Consider the following 18,457-nt stretch of genomic DNA (forward strand, 5'->3'; position numbering starts at 1 on the left):
CGGAGGGACATGGCAAAGGCACAGAGTCTGCTGCTTTGCCACAGAAGAGAAACCAAAAAATTACTTTAGAAAAAACGTGCACATGAAAACCGTCATCAGGTGATGAGTGAAGAGGAGTAAATGAAACGAGCCCAGCACACGTCAGTAATGCGGCGATCCCTCCTTACTTTGTGGAGCCGGTCTGACCAGTAACCAGCACCAGTGAGAAATACCAGAGCCCCTCGCTCAGCCAGCTGCCAGGAGACAGGCTTCAGCAGCCACTTCCACCTGTTGCCACTCACTTCCTGCCGGGTGGAGACCTCCCTCATCCAAAGTGGCCAGCAACCCACAGGTATGACCAGGATGGGGAGGCCTGGTGACCCCAAATTAGATTCCATCTTTCCACTGATTTGCTGAGAACCTGAGACACGGCAATTCACCTCTCCTCACCCAGTTTCCCCATCCCTGACATATCACAAGGATGACATGAAGACAAAAACATGAGATGATGGGCATGAGGGTGCTTTGGAAGTCGAGGTGCAGAGTAAGTACCAAGTTCTGATGGTTAGTATGAACCGGTTACTGCAAACCTAAACACCTGGTTACTCACAACCTCTTGCCATGCACGTGCAACCTCAGAGCCTTTGGTTATGATCCGTGCTCCCTTTAGTTGCTGTAACATGGCAGGAAATCAAACTCAGAAACCCAAGGCAAGGACCTAAGTGTTTCAAAACCTGAGAAGTGGTTCTCACTGGGATATCAGAGGATTCTGGAGGGTTACCAAAGTGGACTCTCTGTGCTAAAAGCCCACACTGCTTGGCTGAGGTCAAAAAGGCACTTTTTGGACCAAGTGGAAAGTCAAATCTGCCTTTCCAGCAGAGGTGTCAATGATTTGAACCTGCATGAACTCTGGTTTGCGCTTGTACAAATGTTTCACTACTCACACTCAGTGAGTGGGAGAAATGACCAGTTTCATTAATCATTCCTCTTTGATTGGCTATCATAAGTTTCAAAAGGCTGTCACGGGGACAAAGACTTCAGCAAAGGCTTCTCCATCACACAGAGAAACTCAACAACATGCTTCATGGTAGTGACACCCCATCAGCCAGGGGAGGGAGAGTCATCCAACCAGTCTCTGGAACAAGCCAACCCTTGGGGGGAGAATGAACTCTTTCAGATCACCATTTGTGCTCAAATGGTTAGTGGAGTTGATGTAGCTTTCACACTCAGAGAACATGGTTCATTCTCCGCCATGTTCTTGTTGCACTCACCATTGGGCAGAAAGATTTTGAAAGAACTCCCTTGGTGCCCCCTAACTTTCCTCCTTCTAGCCCACCTAGACCCCCCCCGCCACACCACAAACCCATGGAAGGAAAAAAAAGTGATGTGACAGGGAAGACTCTAGGAAAACCTAAGGTCAACTGTGAGCCAGTGCCATGTGGAAAGCAGGCCCTGGTGCTATCTGTGTGCCCTGTGAGGGACAACGTTCCCACTGCTATGCTCTTAGCAGAGGATAAACCAGTCCTGCCTGGCTTGGGGTCAACCACAGTGCCTCCGTCCATGGCACCATGGCTGATTACACAGCCCTGATGAACCAGTCTCCTTATGTCTAAAGCAGGATCCTCACTCAATCACAAGGTCATTGTGAAGGTCAAATGAAATAATGTACAGCCAAGTGGTTTGCACACAGGGTCCATATTCTAGCACCGTAAAATTAAATTTATGCTTTGTCAGAAACGCAATTAATATTGGGGAAAGGAGCCAGTAACTCTGTTTTTTTCCCCATCTTTGCACATTAGGAGAGTAACACATAAATGTCACTGGGAGGAGAACATGGTCTTCGTGCTCTAAGAACTTACCGCATTAAGGATTTGATTTGGTTTGTTTTTGGTTAAGCAGACATAAAAAGGGTTTCTGTGACTAACTGGAAATAACAGCTGTCTGCCCCACTCACACTGAATATAATGGGTTAGCACCACCGCTGAGGTAATGATATGTATTTTTTTAAATGGCCTGCAGAGAGTACATGGGCTGTAAAAGACATATATTGTATTTAACCCTAAAACTAAAGGAAAAGCACGTTTATTTGTTGATTCATTTATTCTTTCAGTAAATACTGAGTACCTACTATGTACCAGAAATTGGCGTGTCACTTTTAAATGACCCGAGCTTCTCAGAAATTTCACCTTTTCACTTTTTGGTTAAACATAGATTTGCAAGAACTCTATGTATCCAAATACACAGAGTGGTCTCTGCTGTTCACGTGAAGGAGTGGACTTTAAATAAGCTAACACACATATCAATGGAGACAGACTGTCAATAGTTGTAAACGGATTAGTTTGGGAGTAAAAAGCCCGAGACAGGAAGACAGGGCAGGACACACAGCTCCGTCATGAACTTGATAGCCAGTGTCTGTCCTTTGTCTACATCACCTAAACGATCCTATCTCCACCCTAAAGCAGAGAAATTCAGGTTTGGGCCTGAGGTCCTGAGGATGGCAGCAGAGCTCAAAGAATATGTCATCAGCTAGCCATGAGGGGACTCTGCTCTCTGCCCACCTCAAGCCTGGGAAGACCCCGGAATAGGCAGGACTACCTGTTGCGACCAATACCCTGATCCCACTTCGAGGGAAACTTGCAACTGGTGAGGCCTTGCTATGGTGGAGGCCAGGCCGGAAGCGGGTGAAGGAGGGGCAGAGTACCTGTACAGCTCAGGAAGCTTTCGTCTCAAACCAGGGTCAGAGGGTCTCAGGTGATTGCTCCTGAGGGTCTTCCCCCAAAAGCTGAACTGAGAAACTGAGGAAAGGCGTGGATCTCTGAGAGGCACACAGAACCTGTGCCTCCCCAAGGGCTCGGAAACACTCGGCTATAAGTGCTTAGGGTGGAAAAGCTCACAGAGCCCTCAAATCACCTTCATCTCTGGAAACCTTGAACCTCACACCGTCCCCACTCCCATCCCCCATTCCCCACAAGTCTGACTATAAACCAGACCCATTCTCCTCTGTCTCCTTAAACCTAAACCCAGGCCAGTTAAATTAGAGGCAATGCTGTATGACATACCCTGACAAGCACCCAATTCATAGATTACCTGAGGATTGATAAAATTTCCAAAAAGTCTTCTTGTTCCTTAAAAAGAGAAACTATCCACACACCAGGAGTTCTAACATCTGATTAAAGCATGCCATCATTTCTACTCAACACCCATGCACTACCAGGCCTGCCACCAAGACTAAAGCAGTTTTTGAAAGAAAGACAATCTCTGAAGCCGAGGGAGTGTGTGCAGTGAACAAAGGGGCCAGCCTGCCTCCCTCCGGTTGAGGCGGCTGGAGCGGTCACTGCGCCTGCTGACTCGCGTGGGAGGGGGAGGCCCCGGGAGCTGGGCTCAGCCTGTCCTGGGGCGGAAAGCCACTCCTTCCAATAGGATGGGGAATCAGCCTCCGCTAAAGCAGTCAGAGTCTGGATACTTGTAACGCAGACTTTCTAAAACTCTGCCAAATGCCAGGGGAGGAGTCTAGGCAAATCTTAAGCCGAAGGATATCAAGCTCTGGTTTCAAGAGATCATCAGACAGATAGCTCAGGAATGCACTATGAAAGCAGAAGGTCGAGTCCAACTTTCCACCCATGGCTCCTGCTGCAGGCAGAGAAGGCAAGCATAGCATGGAGGAGGCACACACAGGACCCCTGCCCACCCTCCGCCCCACCAGCCAGAAAGGCCTTGTCAAGCAACAAAAATATATCGCGATGGGTATATATTCTTTGGCTTGCAAGTCAGATGTCTAGCCAGCACCCGAAGTGCTGACTCCTCGCGTTCCTACCTTGCGCCGGGGCGCCAGTTTCCTTTGAGTTTTGGTCGCAGACCTGCAGTTCCCAAGGCGCTCCGCTCCACCACTCTGCTGAACAGAAACTCCTCTCTCAATGACACTGCAGGCTGAGGGGGACCTAGCACACACTCCGGGAGGGGGCAGCACGGCTGTCCTCAGACTGATTTACCCACAGGTGAATGCGATGCCACACTGCTCGTTCTGTAACGGGGCAGCGGTCACCCTGCTAAGGAAAAGCTCTTCCCTGGTCAAGAGCCAGGAAACTGAGACATACTCAAAGCCCAGGAGGGCCAGAGCACCCAGCAGCGGGATGATAGATTTTAATTTCCCTGTGGTTAATAGATTCCAAAGGAGATTTGGGGAGTAGAGATTTGAGGTAGAAGAGAAAGGCATTCCCACTGTTCACACAGCCTGGCCCTCCTGGAAGGGTACTCTGGGGACCAGTGAGTTTGGAGAACCAGGAAACCAAAGGGAATCAAGTGTGGAATGCGCAGGGGCAGGCCAGCACTGAGGCCCCAGAGCTCTTAGTTACCCGGACTCATTGCGTCTCTCGAATTACTACTTGCTCTGAGAGCTCAGGGAGCTGATATCCCAATAATGCCTTTGTTCTCTCCAACACCTAATACTAGCAGCAATTAAAAAAAAAGAAGAAGAAGAAAGGAATCCAGTAAAGCAAGTGTTCAGAAAAGCTAAGAAAGTTCTAAAGAACACATACCAGGTACATAGAAAGGGCTATGCTTTTATCTTCTTTTGGTGAGAATGTTTCACTTTCAATTAGGACAATTTAAGACACTATTCAACTTGTGCATTTAAAAAAAATCAACAGCCAAAATAATGCCTCGTGAATGACCAACACCACAGTACTGTACTATTCTGCTGTGAACGACTTTACAGGCCGAAACACATTCAGCAGCTGCGAGCACTGCCAGAGCCCTAAGCTACGCCGAATGACGTTTCACACAAAGCTCGTCTGTTCTTCTCTTTCTTGAAGAGATCACCAGCTTCTCGGTGTGAGAAACAAAAGGGAGAAGCTGTTGCTTTGGAAAGACAATTTTCACCCCATAAAGGTTTTGAACAAGTCTAAATTTGGGGGCAGGTAATGTTTCTTTGAATATTTTAAAGGCAATGCAGACGCTTTATGAGAAAATTCAAAATAAGGTAATTGCCTCTTGAGGAGCTGTAACATTAGAATGAAACCTCTGCTTACCTGGTTAAAAGCTTTCTTTTCTTTATACGTTTCCCGACCGCCTCTTCTTTTCAGGGAACTCTGAAACAGATCCAAGTGACATTCTGTTACGGAGGGTCATATGCGGGAGCCAGCGCTAGGCAGACACTGTCCCCACTGCAAGGGGACATACACGATGGATGGAGGCTCTTTTTTTCACTGGAATCAAGAAACCACGTAGAGTCGACGTTAAAATGCAGTTGAATAAGCTTGGTGAGGTCTTCAAATCCTAAGATGCTTTAAAACCTAATTACCATCTTTGGAGTATTCCTCAATTACTCAGTTTAATGAAAAAGGAGGGTGGTTTGGATCATTTGTAACAGTGGAAGGCAGATGAGAAGAGGAGAAAGGAATTTTTGGAGATAGATATGCAATATTTCTGAAGCTGCCTTACCTTCCTAATTATGTTTTGTTTGGGCTAATATAAAAATTAATTGCTGTTTTCTGAGAAAATAGCTAGATAAAAAAGTGCTAGGAAAGAAGAGAAGGGTGGCCCCCGTTTATGGAGAAAATCTAATCTAGGCAGGCCACAACATTCTCCATGAACAACCCACGGCAATTCTTGATTAAACCTACATCACAAAGGTCGCAGAGTTCATAACTGGCTCCTATGTGCAGTGGCCTCGCCTGCGTCCCTCAGTGGGCTGGGTCCTGCCTAGTGCTTTTGCACCTTTGCCGGATGCAGGCAAGAAATGTGTCTGAAATATAAACACAAGTGTGAAACAGAATAACAGGGACGCAAGACAGTTCCTGCTAAAGTAGGAAGACAGAAAAGAACGGACAGGAAGAAAAGTGAGAAGCATCCTAGGGGAAGACAAAGGAATTTGAAGACTGAAAGGATTAATATAATCCTGAGACAAGCTGGAAAAAAGCAGTTTGGAAAGATAAGACTTGCTGGCTTTCATTCAGACCATGGAAGCCAGTGAATGGGAGGAGATCCTCCTGATGGCCGCCCCTCCCCTTTGTAGTTTCATCCTGAGGCGGGGACCTGGTGCTCCGGGAACTCATCCTGATGAGGTGGGTGCAGAGCCCTGGCTCTCTGCTTCATTCCCTGGCTGCTACCACCCTCCCATCACCCCCACCCCCACTCAAAACTGCTTGGGAAGGAGGCTCTTAGACAAGTCACTTAGGTCAGGTCAGACCTTACATTAATTTCCTCAGTACTGTTTACACTTGAAGTGTTTCACTCTCAGAAGGCCAGGCCTTGCCATTTGTCAGAGGAATTTCAAGGTCAAGAAATAATTAAAATTCTAGCTGCCCCTTAGCCTCTAGGAGGCTGGAGGCCTGGAGAAAAAAAGGTAACTGAGAGAAGGGATGACAAGGTTACAGAATCAGCAAGGAGTGTGGGCGCTCCCTGGTCACCCAAGGCGGGGGGTGCTTATCTCTAACTCCGCGTGCAGAAGCAGAAGCAGCAGCAGGAGCGGCTGTATCTCCTACAGCCTTTTTACAAAGCAGAGTCAAAGCTTCAAAGAGAACCGTCTCCTCCAACAGGTTAGGTTAAGCCTGTCTTAAGAAGCTGTTCGAGTGCTTCCACCCATAATAAGGAGGTTTTCCAGGATTCTTCACGCTGCAGTTAAGGAGTTTCTTTGATTTGAATGAGCTAAGTGAGATGAACACTTCCTATGATTCACAAGAGGGAAGAGTTGCAATAAAGAAGCAAGGAGAGAGACTATTGCTAAGGCCTCAACGTCAGAGATTTCACTCTGGGCTGTGGTAGCCATCTAGGCCCACGGGGGTCTGAAAGCCACCCACGCTGCGTCACACTCCCAGCGAACAGCAACTAGACTCTACATGTGCTGAAAGGAAGCTAAACACCTAGAGGAAAGCTGGAAGTGGAGACAAAGGTCTCTTAAAATCTATGCCAAACCATGGGATGCTGCATTTCAGTTCTGCAGGAAGCAGCATGTTCTGAGCACTCCTGCCAGGAGGGAAAGGATAGGGAGGCACTGCATGGGCTCCTCCCAGCCCAGCCGCAGGCGGGTCATTTCCCCGCCTGAGCCCTGAATGCAACTGCCTCTGAGTTCTGTGATCCTTCTAGGGAATCCCGAATAGGCGGGGTCTCATGGGACGACCCCTCTAACGCAGATCCCAGTCACAAGGGCAACTACAATAGAAAACATTGCAAGGATTAAAGTTAACCAGAAATTTGCAGAACCTATATGAGAGAAACCATAAAACCTTGGGGATGGACATAAAAGAATATTTGATGCTACCTGATGGGAAAACCCATTTCTCCCAAATCACCTTTTAAGTATGATGTCATTTTAACCAAATACCTCCCTCCCCGCCCCCATAATGTAATATATGTACATATATACAAAAAGTGTGTGTGTGTGGATACACTTTCCGTGTATTTGTGAGGGTAGGAAGAGTATGGATGGACTTGCCAAAATGATTCAAAAATTCATCTACAACAGGGATTGGCAAACTATTGGCCTCAGGAGCATTTTAAAACAGTATGGGAAAGAATGGGCTACTTGGTATATGTTGGGGAAAACTGGCTAAAACAGGAAAAAAAATTGTAAGACCCATACCAAGTATCCATACCACATATCAAAAAAAACCTCCAGATGAATTAAAAATCTAGATGGAAAAAATCATAAAGGAACTACAAAGGAAGAGATAAATTTCTGTTTGTTCTTGGAGCACGGCCTTTACAAACACAAAAACAAAAGCAGAAACATCCAAGGAAAAGACTGATCAAGTGGACTGTAAGATTTTTAATTTTTTTATATTTCAAAAAAAACCATGTACAGTGTAAAACCTAACTGACAAAACGGTAAAAACATTTTTCTAACACACGACAGACAAAAGAGTAATATTATGCAAGCAATGGGAAAACCATCTTAATAAAAATATAAACAAAGGGCCAATAAGTAGATGATTACCAGCAATTAAAACAACAAGCTATCATTTTTTCACTTAGAGATTTACAGACTCAAAGAGATAGGACACCTAGCGTCAGCAAGTGTCCGGAGGCGGGCACTTCCACTCAGATCCACGTGAGTGGGGAGTCCTCTGGCATTCAGGGGGCAACTCAGCCTGACAAGTGCTACCGGGTGACCCATAATTCCACCTCTGGGAATCTACCCTAAGGAAAAATGCAGAGATACGTGTGAAGATTTATGGTGAGAATGCTCATCACAGTGCCTTTTCTAACAGTAAATGAATACTGTGGAGGTTATTAAAATGATGTTTTTAGAGAATACTTAAAGATTCAGGATAGGGGCCACCCCGTGGCCCAGTGGTTAAGTTTGCACGCTCTGCTTTGACAGTCCAGGGTTTCACCAGTTCAGATCCTGGGTGTGGACCTAGCACCACTCATCAGGCCACCCTGAGGCCGTGTCCCACGTAGCACAATCAGAGGCACTCACAACTAGAATATACAATTATGTACCTGGGCGGGGGGGGGGGGGGTGCTTTGGGGAGAAGAAGAAAAATAAGAAGATTGGCAACAGATGTTAGCTCAGGTGCCAAGCTTTAAAAAAAATTTTTAAAAGATTCAGGAAATACATTAAAAGGAAAATGCAGGTTACAAACAGCATGTATTTTGTGATTTCAATTTATATCTAATAAATTATAAATATACGTATGTATCACACGAGAATGTTAGAAATGTAGAGTGGAGAACTATATATCAAAATGTTAATAAGTGATCATCGTCAGGTGATAGTATTATGGATGATTTTAATTTTCTTTATTGTGGCTTTTCATATACTCCAAATTATCTACAGTGAATACTATTTCCTTTACAATTAAAAAAAACAGGAAGTGAAAATCTCTACTTGAAAGAGGTGAGAGGACAGAGTGACTGCTGGTCTCCCATGCAGGACTGCAACTTCATCAGAAGTTATTCACCAGCTTCTTGGGTCTCTTTCCAGAAGGTGATATTGTTTCTATTACCCTGGTCCTTGGGGTATAACCTATACATACATGGTTGGTTTAAAAGACCAGAAAGTCCCTGAGGGTCAGGGGAACTGGCCTGGTAGCCCACCGCATGGCAGGTCCCAGGCACCTGGCTCCCTCACCAAGTGCCAAGCAGTCACGAGGCCCCAGCCTCACCTGCTGAGAGTCTCGTCCAGGGCAGTGCTGAGTGCTTTGGTGGCCAAGGGAGCCTGCAGGTAGGGTGATCTGTATGAGTGTTATTCATGGCCAGTTCACTCCTCTGGATGACTCAGAGATCCACTGGAGAGGCTCTTCCAAGAGACAATTAAGGGAAAGGGGGAAATGACTATCAAGTAAACGGAAGGCAGGACGGCGGACTTGCCTGCTGACTCATCCTGCTCTTTCTTTTTGGTCTGGCCAGCTGCCAGCAAATCAACTCTAAATTCCTATTGAAAAGGAAAAAATTGAGTTTGTGAATCTAAATTGACTCCATCTAAGGCTGATGCATGTGCTGAGTACTGAATATGATTAAGTAAAATAGGAAGTTAGGCCACAGTCTGGACTTTCATGTCAATTCTTAACGTTTCCTATTTTAGCCAGTTTCTTCCCAGCAATTTCACAGAAACAAACAAGCTCTCAATGGCTGAAGTGTTTCAGAGACAGACTTTGGGCTTAAAATTTAGGTTGGTAATAAAAGGAGACAAATAAAAATCAGGATGCTGTAAATTATGAGTCAGTATGGGAAAGAGGGCATAACGGCAGATGATTTTCAGAATTCTTACAGATTCTTATTATTTAGAAAGTTGCTTGGGTTTTTTGGGCTGATTTATAGCTCACACAGTTATAAAATCAGAATAAGAAAAGGAAGGTGCATAGGCCTTCCTTCTCCTTTCAGGAGGACATTAAGATTCTTTACCCATACTGAAGTTACCATTTAAGTGTTATGAGAATGTGAAGGAGAATTGTTAGCTTCTCCCTCAGCTAGAAGCACCAGGTCCTGGCTGGAGACCCTGCCCCTTCCTCCCCTCCACCGGCCCCTCAGCCGGCCTCAGGGAGACTGGCTGCCTTCAGGCCATGGTCTCCACACTCTGCTGCACCAGTTCCACTGCAGGACCCAATCAACATACAGACCCCTTGGATTTGGCGGGGAACCCTCATGGCCAGGATGGTAAGGAAAGGCCTTCTCAGCCACCCTGTCTGGGAGGGTGACGACGAGACCAACGACGGCCTTTTCTTGGGCACTTACTCTTGTCAGCCACAATGCTAACCTCCTCCTTTACTCGTCTCATCTAATCCAATGCTCCCAAGAGCCCTGAGGGGCATGGGTATCACGCCTGATTAACAGACGAGAGCACGGCCAGCAGTCAGGCCACATTTCAAGGTCTGCACACCTGGAGATGGGGTGCCAACCGGACCCTGACTCGAAGCCCTCGATCACAGCCCCAGCCTTCCGCCCCTCAGAGCTGCCTGCCAGGCTCTGACAGCCCAATCTCCCAGTTTGGGCTGTTTTTCTTTCTGTTTTCTTGAGACTGCTGAGCCCCAAACTGCTGAGCCCCAAACTGCTGTTTTCTCATCCAGAGAGTCTCTCTCTTCTTTAGCAAAAGAGCACAAACAACTGTCGCAGGAATGGTTGCAAACTGCTCTGCTCACGAGGTACCTCAGGGCCAGGAAATACTTGTTGGCACACTGAAGACTTCTGAAAGGATCTGAGGCTGCAGACAGCAAAGTCCTTATTTGGAAAAGACCGAAAACTGTTATCAGAGGACAAAATACCACAAAGTAAATGAGGAGAAGAGGAGGAAAATTACACTGAGACACTTCGGCTGAAGAAAGGTACAGCCATAAAATTCAGAGCTGGTTCAAGACCCCAGCAGCCAAGGCTAAGAGGAGGAAAGCCAGGAGGGCAAGAGCCTGGCCACAAACCGCACTATCCAGGCCCCGAGGCCCCTGGGGTGGCCAGAGATCACAAGCACACTCAGCCTATCAAACACCACTTTCTCCTGGGAAAAGAACAGGATGATACAAATGACAGGTCACTGCGCATGCAAATCTAGGGGACGTAACACATACTGCTTTACACAGGGTTCTGGCTGATTCGCTTTAAACCTTAGAGACGTATCTTGAGGCCTAGTAATCAAAAAATTGCTGGCTACAACCTGCTACAACACAGCAGTCTCAGTCAAACATCACAAAACAAACCAGATGACAAAGTGAAACTGTGTATTACCACTAATATGCAAAAAAGAAAAACAGAAGACCAAAATGATGACTGCATCAAAAACAAACTGTCCTTCCTCAAAATTGCAGGAACCCCAGCTCTCAGTGTGCGCATCCATGTAGGCAGGCAGCAACACCACCAAGTAGTATATGAAAGGCTAGACTAGAACCCACACTTCGGGAGCCCCCAAGGACGCAGTAGGTGACCAAGAAGTGGTCCTTGGGCATTCATAAACATTGCACATCTACAGAAATGGATGCCATTTGCCTGTTAGAACTAAAGATGAGGCTTGTGTCTTTTTAAAAATAATCTGTTCCTGGTTCCCCCTGGCCTACTGGAAAGAAATATACCCGTCCATCAAGAGAGGTAAATTATTTCCTAGTCTAATGAAATAATATAAAAGAGTAAGAAGTACTTTGGGGGGAAAAAAAGTCAAAAATTACAAGTAACGATAAAATGCTGCTCACTTTTCAGAGAAAATTCCTCACTCATTGTTTTTTCAGGTGCATGTAACATGAGAAAATATTAGTGCTTTTGTTTGTTTAGCTTGCAAACAAAAGAGCATATGGACAACTTCTGAATTACTTGTGATGCTCTTTCATAATAATCTGCCATGACACCCTTTGGACCTTCTCACTTGTTCTAAATAATAGAGTTCACTGTTAGACTATTAAAATGTATGCAGACATTTGTCACAAAAGTGAATATAAACTTAAGATCTATGCATTTCAGTATACATAAATTAACTCAAAAAGTGTAAGCAAAAATTAAGCTCTAGTTAACAATGTGCACTTAGGGAAAAGTGAATTGGTGTCTACAACTTATTTCCAAATGCATCAAAAAGTAAGATGCATTAAGAGATCAACAGATAGGTAGACTGAGCGATGTGTGATAAACCAAGTAGAGTAAAATGTTAATGCAGAAGGCAGGTGGTGAGGAGATGGGTCTTCACTATAAAATTCTTTAAGTTTTACTATGGAAAATTTTCATAATGTTGGGGAGAAAAACATTAGGCGTGTAAGTTTCCAATTTCACTGAAAGCAATTAATATATTGCATAGCCATTAAAATTATGATTACTAAAAATTGTTAATGATATGAGAAATTTTTCATAAAATGCCAATTTTTGAAATGTAGGATAAAAAACATAAGTTTAATACAATCTCACACCAAGATTAAATATTTTTGTCTTTGAAATATTTGGAAGCATATACACTAAAATGCTAACAGGTCTTACCAACAATGGGCAATAGAATTATGGGTCACTTCGTGTTTTCTTTTATAGATTTTTTTTTATTTCTCCAAAAGAGTCAAAATTAATATGTAAGTTTTTTTAAATTCGAAAAGATGCTATATATTTGAGGGCAACAGAATTAACTCATAATGCAAACATGCCCACTAAAGCTAATACTGTGGTGCCTTTGCCTGGCCTCCCCAGGAGGAAAAGACAAGATTGATGGGCATGGGCCCCTCAAGAGAGACAGATGTGGACAGGACATGAAGCTGGAGGATTAGCCCCAGGCAGGATCAGCTCTGTGCTGCTGGGGAGCATCAAATACATCTTCATACAGAAGACAAAGAAGGGCCTAATGGACATTTGGGGAAGCAAATGGATCTGAGATTCTACTCGTCTTCCCAGGCTGATGGCTTCCTCTCGGAGAGGCCCCCCCTGCGAGGCGGAGGCTGACTGCTGACCCGTGTCTGCCAAGAAGCCCTGTTATCTGAAGCCACTGCTCAGGTCCATTAATCATCCACCAAAAGGCTCTGAAATCTCAAAAGTGTCCCTGGCTAGCATTTTGCATAAAACCATTCCTGTCCCTTGTGTACATCTTCAGTAATTTTCATCTCCTGGTCTTGGCAACCTGGATTCTCACCTCTAACACCAAGGCACACTGTAAGTGATGTAAGGAGAGGGGTGCTCACCCGTGGTTTCATGATTCTTATGGAGCAAAAGCTCTCGATTCTCCATTAGGCTCCACCACCGTTCAGGAACTGCAGATGATTCAATTAGGCAAGCCCAGTAACTGAGCTGCAGGGTGAAGTGCAGGATCAGACTTGCTCTTGCATCATGAGAAACCCCTGGAGGGCCAAGAGCCGTCAGGATGTTGTGGAAGGGGCCAGCCATTGAGCACTGGAAAATAAACATGCTTCCAGTAGAATATAACCTGGGAGCAAAGAACATCATGGCAGGAACAATACCAGCAGTGGACCAAGGAAGGGCACCGAGCAGAGAGGAAGGAGGGGCTGCCTTGCTCCACCAGGGCAGGGCTGCAGCTAGGAGCAGGCATTCTGTGGAAGAATGGAAAGATCAAAAGCAAGGAAGTCAGGGGCCGGCCTCGTGGCATAGTAGTTAAGTCCACATTGCTCCACTTCAGTGGCCCATGTTCACAGGTTTGGATCCCAGGCACAAACCTATACCACTCATAGAGCCATGCTGTGGTGGCAACCCACATACAAAACAGAGGAAGATGGGCACAGATATTAGCTCAGGGCGAATCTTCCTTAAGCAAAAAAAAGAGGAAGAGTGGCAACAGATGTTAGCTCAGAACAAATCTTCCTCACCAAAAAAATAGGTAAATAAATACAAGCAAGGAAGCCAGTTTTAGCATCTCTGGTGCTGTATTCTTTTGTGAACACAATGGGCTAAGAAGCTTGATGCCCCAAATCATGTGTATTTCTGCTAGCACATTATACTGATGAGACAGAACATCCCAGACAGTGTTTAAAAAGCACAGTCAGCTGCCAGACCGGTGTTCCCACTGCAGCCCCTCAACAGCTAAAGCAGAGTGGTCACCATAACAGCCACTATCATCTGGAAATCCCCACCAGGCCCAGGGCTCAGACATGGACAGTGACCGTGTCACAGAGCCCACAGAGCTTTCCCCAGCAGCCCTGTGGCATGATCCCTAACAGAGCTGCTCTGCTCCCCAGAAGAGCTCCGATGACTCACGCCTTGCTGAGGATGGAACACCATGGATGGGGCTCACAGGACAGAACTAGGCAGAGAATGACAGACACGGTCCCATCAGGTGTCGCTGCAGCGTGGCCCTGTGGAAATGCAGGGCTGCAGTGCTCACCCGCTGCACCTCTTCTGTGTGTGGAACCTGCTTTGTGCTTTTACAACCACATCAGTCTATTTCTTTGTCTTCTGAATGACACCAAATCTCTAACCAGTTTCTCACATGAAATGCTGGTCTGAGAAAATCCAGATGTTGACAGATCTTTAGGTGCAAGCTATAAACACTTACAAGACCTCATCTAGGTATAGAAGGGCAAGAATGTTCTTTACTCAGACGCATGGCGGCATTTTATTAGGACGGTTCCTCCCGCGGCTGTGTGTAAATCCATCAGTACAATCCGGCCGCATCCTAGTGGTTTCTGAGTTGACAGAGGAAAGAGCCTCAGTCAGGACGTACCATCTGCCTGAGAGCTGCCTCCTGGCCAGCCAGCTCCTGTGGCCTCGCCCGCTAGCCAGACGGCTCATCTCCACGTGCGTGCCTACTTTTGAGGCACCGTCTGCCCAAGCACAAGAGCAGACGTCCCAGGTCCTCCCAAGCTTTTGATTCTCTGGCTCCACTGCTCAAGGAGAGCAGTCCCGCCCCAGGCAGACGGGGCTGGGGAAGCAGCGCAGCCCGGAGACCGTGGCGGAGAAGGACACCGTACATGTGGACACACCTCAGCCCTCACGCTTTCCAGCAGGGACAGTAGGGGCTGCAGGCCCTCACTGTCCAGGAGAAAACTGAGGCTTGCAGAGGTCACCAGGTGTGCAAGGGAGGAAGTCAGGCCTCACTCTGGAGTGTTCTGCTCAACCACACTGCAGCCATCTCTGAGGTGCAGTGATGAGGCCACTGAGAGCACAGCGACTCAGAGTCGAGGTGTCTTTGTTTTGACCACCAGCCACCTGTTTCACCAGAGAGCTGTATGTGTCCTTGTGTGCCTGGTTCCATCCTTCTTAGGCCCCCACCCCTTTCGCAGGTTTCCAGAAGGAAAGTCAGCAGCCTCCACTCCCACCTCCTTGGCTTCAACCTTACTCAGGTGCACACGCTTGGCTGCTGCAAACATTCATGTGTGGATGCAAAAATGCTTCGGAAAATTAGTCAGTGTTCAAGAAAGAGCCCTTTGGAGATTTAAGTAGCAACCAGCCTGCAAATAGTAAAATCCCAGTGGAAGGGTTTTGTCACCCCACCGGATGTCCTCTGACGTTTTCTACTTGCCTCATAGCTGACGCTTCACACCAGCACCACTGCTCTGTTCACACATCTCTGGTGCCCTGACTCTTCTTTCAGGTGTTCCTATTTTTTCTCTTTTTGTCATCTGGAGGAATAGCATCTGTGATCTCTCAGAGCTGAATGTATAACTTCAACCAGCTTTTAAAAGCTCTCACAGGGATACTCTGAAAATTCAAATTATAACCTCTTTTTGCATTAGACAATAAACTTTATTCTAAAACTGGTCCAACATCTTCATGAATTTTTCAGTTTTCCAGCAAGCATGTGAAAGCATGTAAGCCACACGTGTAAAAGGGAAAGGCGCATTAGGAACATGAGAATTCATGTCCCAATCCAGGTGTCACTCATAGCCTGTGACCTTGGGCTAGATCCTCGAGCTCCTGGTGCCTCCATTTCCTTATTTAAAGTGGGAATAATATTAATACCACTTTATAAAAAGGGTTCTTGTAAGGACTAAGTGAAATAACATGCTTAATAAATGACAGCCATAAAATGAAAAGGTTATTAGCCTGCTAAACAATTGTGATTCTTTTCTTGGTTAATATTTTCACATGAATATTTCACATTCATTTTTTTTTTCAAAGTAGAGAGTAGACAGTAGAGCCATTATCAATCATTCCCGCTTTCTTCTCTCTCTAGGAGAAAACCAATGTTTATAGAAGTATCTTTTCTACTCTGCTTGGGAAATGTGTTTGGAGTATAAATCTTTTCATCTGTGTGGTTTCTGTATATTCTTTTCTGCATATGGAATGAAATTTGGATAGTTCAGAACTCTACATTCATATCACAGGTCACATAAAATCTATTGTGAAAATATCTTATTATTGTCTGTTAATAATTCGCAGAAGAAATTTTAACTTGAAAAAAATTTCTCTCTCACATTAAGTGGGCATTATTCTTATCACTTCAGGGAGATAAGCAGGTCAGATTTTCCACAACGCAATTAAGCGCCGAGAGCCAATGGCAAAAAACGGCTTCTCACACGACGTTTAGGATGAATCAAATGACTAGGAGAAAAACGAAGGCAACGCGTGCTCTCCCCCTCTCAGATCCCATCAGGTCCCAACTCAAAGGAGAGCCACTCCTCTTCGTGACTGACAAGGTTCATCTTCGACACAGTAACACAAAGTGACACATAAGATTAAGGGAGATCCGCTGAACACAAGGATAAGTAAAAGCAGTAAGCCGAGGAAAGGGAAACAAAGAGAAGAGAGATTATGAAACCTCTTCCAAACACAACTTCTGTGTGGTTTTAGATAGAAACTGAGACGCCCCTGGAGTGTGAAATGAAATGTGCTGGAAGACCTCGTCTCTGGTCTTGGTGTCAGCCAGATGTGCAAATGCATGAAATCTCATCTGGATATAAACGAACATCCAGTTGGAAAAAATGAGAGAAGAGTTAGATCATGAGCTTTCCAGGCCTTGTGGACAAGTCGAGCCCCGCCAGTGAGCCTCCTGTCTGTGCTGGAGGACCCTCCACCTGGTTGCTCTCTCTTTCGACATTGCTTTCCTCCTCCTTTATTTCTACCCCCTCTGACAATTCCTGGGTTTCAGTTCTCTGTTTCCTTCCACACAACTGAAAACAGACATAAGATCTTGCCACAAGGTCTCCTTCACTCTGGGCAAACATTGCACGTTTTGTTATAAATTAAGATATTTTGAATGGGCTTAACTGTGAATTAACAATCTAGGGTGGAGAAGCTCGTTGTGCAGTTAGCAGGTTATTTCAGGCTATAAAATGGATAAAAGACTTTCTAGGTACCAAAAATAATTAAGAATGAAATTGATAAAGAGGAGGAAGTATCACAGAAACTGAAACAGAAGCGGCACAGAAGCGGCCCCTGTGACGACAGGTGGGCAGGGACACGCGCTTCCACGCCCTGAGAAGGGGCGGGACACAGGGGGAGGCCCACTTTCGGGGACATCCCACCTCACCTCCTGTACCATTCGATTTTCTCGCATCTATCTCCTCCTTCTTGCCTGTCTCCCGTACAGCCTCAGATCTCACGTGTCTGTTACCCGCACAGAGTCTCCACTTGTTATCCGTCTTGCCACACCCTGTAATCCATCTGCTGATAGCTTCTCTTTCCTCTGTTCAGCTGCCATTCATAGTGCTCCTGCCTCTGTCCCTGGGGGGTTCCTGGGAGTCCCCTCATCTGTCCTCAAGAATAGAAGCCACGTAGTTTTCATCAACTCCTCTCTCCTCACTACACATTTGTCACACGCCATCCATTGCACATAATCTTTTGTATTTGTCCTCCTCCTTCTCTCCAAGCGAAGACTTGATCACCGTGGCCATTCTGTTGGAAGTCTCCCTGGTGGTGATGCCCCCTCCACAATCGCTGCGGAACTACTTAGTAACGTTTTCTTCGGGGGAGGAGCCACAGCAGCATCTCTATCTCGGGTACACGTTACTGGTGCATTTGCCAGGTGGTTGCCTCTGGTGATGGACAATGTGTTTTGTGTTTGCGGTATCCCTAGGCACATGGTCAGCTCTAACTACCGAGATGGTAGATACAGATACAGATACAGATACAGATAGATGGAGATACAGAGCCAGGAACTGGTTTTCATAGCAGCAAGTGGATGCCATTCATTGATGTACACTTACATCTTCTCTTTGAAAAGCTCAACCCACAGCAAGTTATTGTTTTAAAACACTAATTATCAGAGACTCAAACAGATGCTTGCACAATAATATTCACAGCATCACTATTCACAATAGCCAAAAGGTGTAAACAATCCAAGTGCCCACGAACAGACGAATGGATAAACAAAATACGGCGTAAACACACAATGGAATATTATTCAGCCATAAAAAGAAAGGAAATTCTGATATATAGACGAACCTTGAAAACATGCTAGGTGAAATAAGCTGGACAAATACTATATGATCCCACTCATATGGGATACCCACATTAGGCAAATTCATAGAGACAGAAAGTAAAATAGAGGTTACCAGGGGCTGGGGCACAGGGAACGTGGGGAATGAGGAGGTTCTATTTAATGGATGAAGAGTTTCTGTTTGGGATGATGGGAAAGTTCTGGAAATGGATAGTGGTGATGGTTGCACAACATTGTGAACGTCTCTAATGCCCCTTA

The 18,457-nt window shown here is 45.7% G+C and overlaps 1 protein-coding gene across 16 annotated transcripts in view; it reads right to left on the reverse strand.

The window, feature by feature from the left end:
- The window catches only part of MTCL1 (microtubule crosslinking factor 1), a 142,247-nt gene that overhangs the window by 48,300 nt on the left and 75,490 nt on the right, over positions 1-18,457 (reverse strand). For 7 of the 16 annotated variants that reach the window (XM_070629493.1, XM_070629484.1, XM_070629483.1 and 4 more), the window contains exons 4-5: positions 5,007-5,066; positions 3,794-3,871 (exon numbers count right to left, since the gene is read on the reverse strand). In XM_070629493.1, coding sequence (XP_070485594.1) covers positions 3,794-3,871; positions 5,007-5,066 — 138 coding nt within the window. The remainder of the gene's footprint in view (positions 1-3,793; positions 3,872-5,006; positions 5,067-18,457) is intronic. The other 9 variants (XM_070629487.1, XM_070629486.1, XM_070629491.1 and 6 more) reach the window with 2 other exon arrangements.

The sequence above is a fragment of the Equus przewalskii genome, chromosome 7 (assembly GCF_037783145.1).
Source record: "Equus przewalskii isolate Varuska chromosome 7, EquPr2, whole genome shotgun sequence".
Lineage (NCBI taxonomy): Eukaryota > Metazoa > Chordata > Mammalia > Perissodactyla > Equidae > Equus > Equus przewalskii.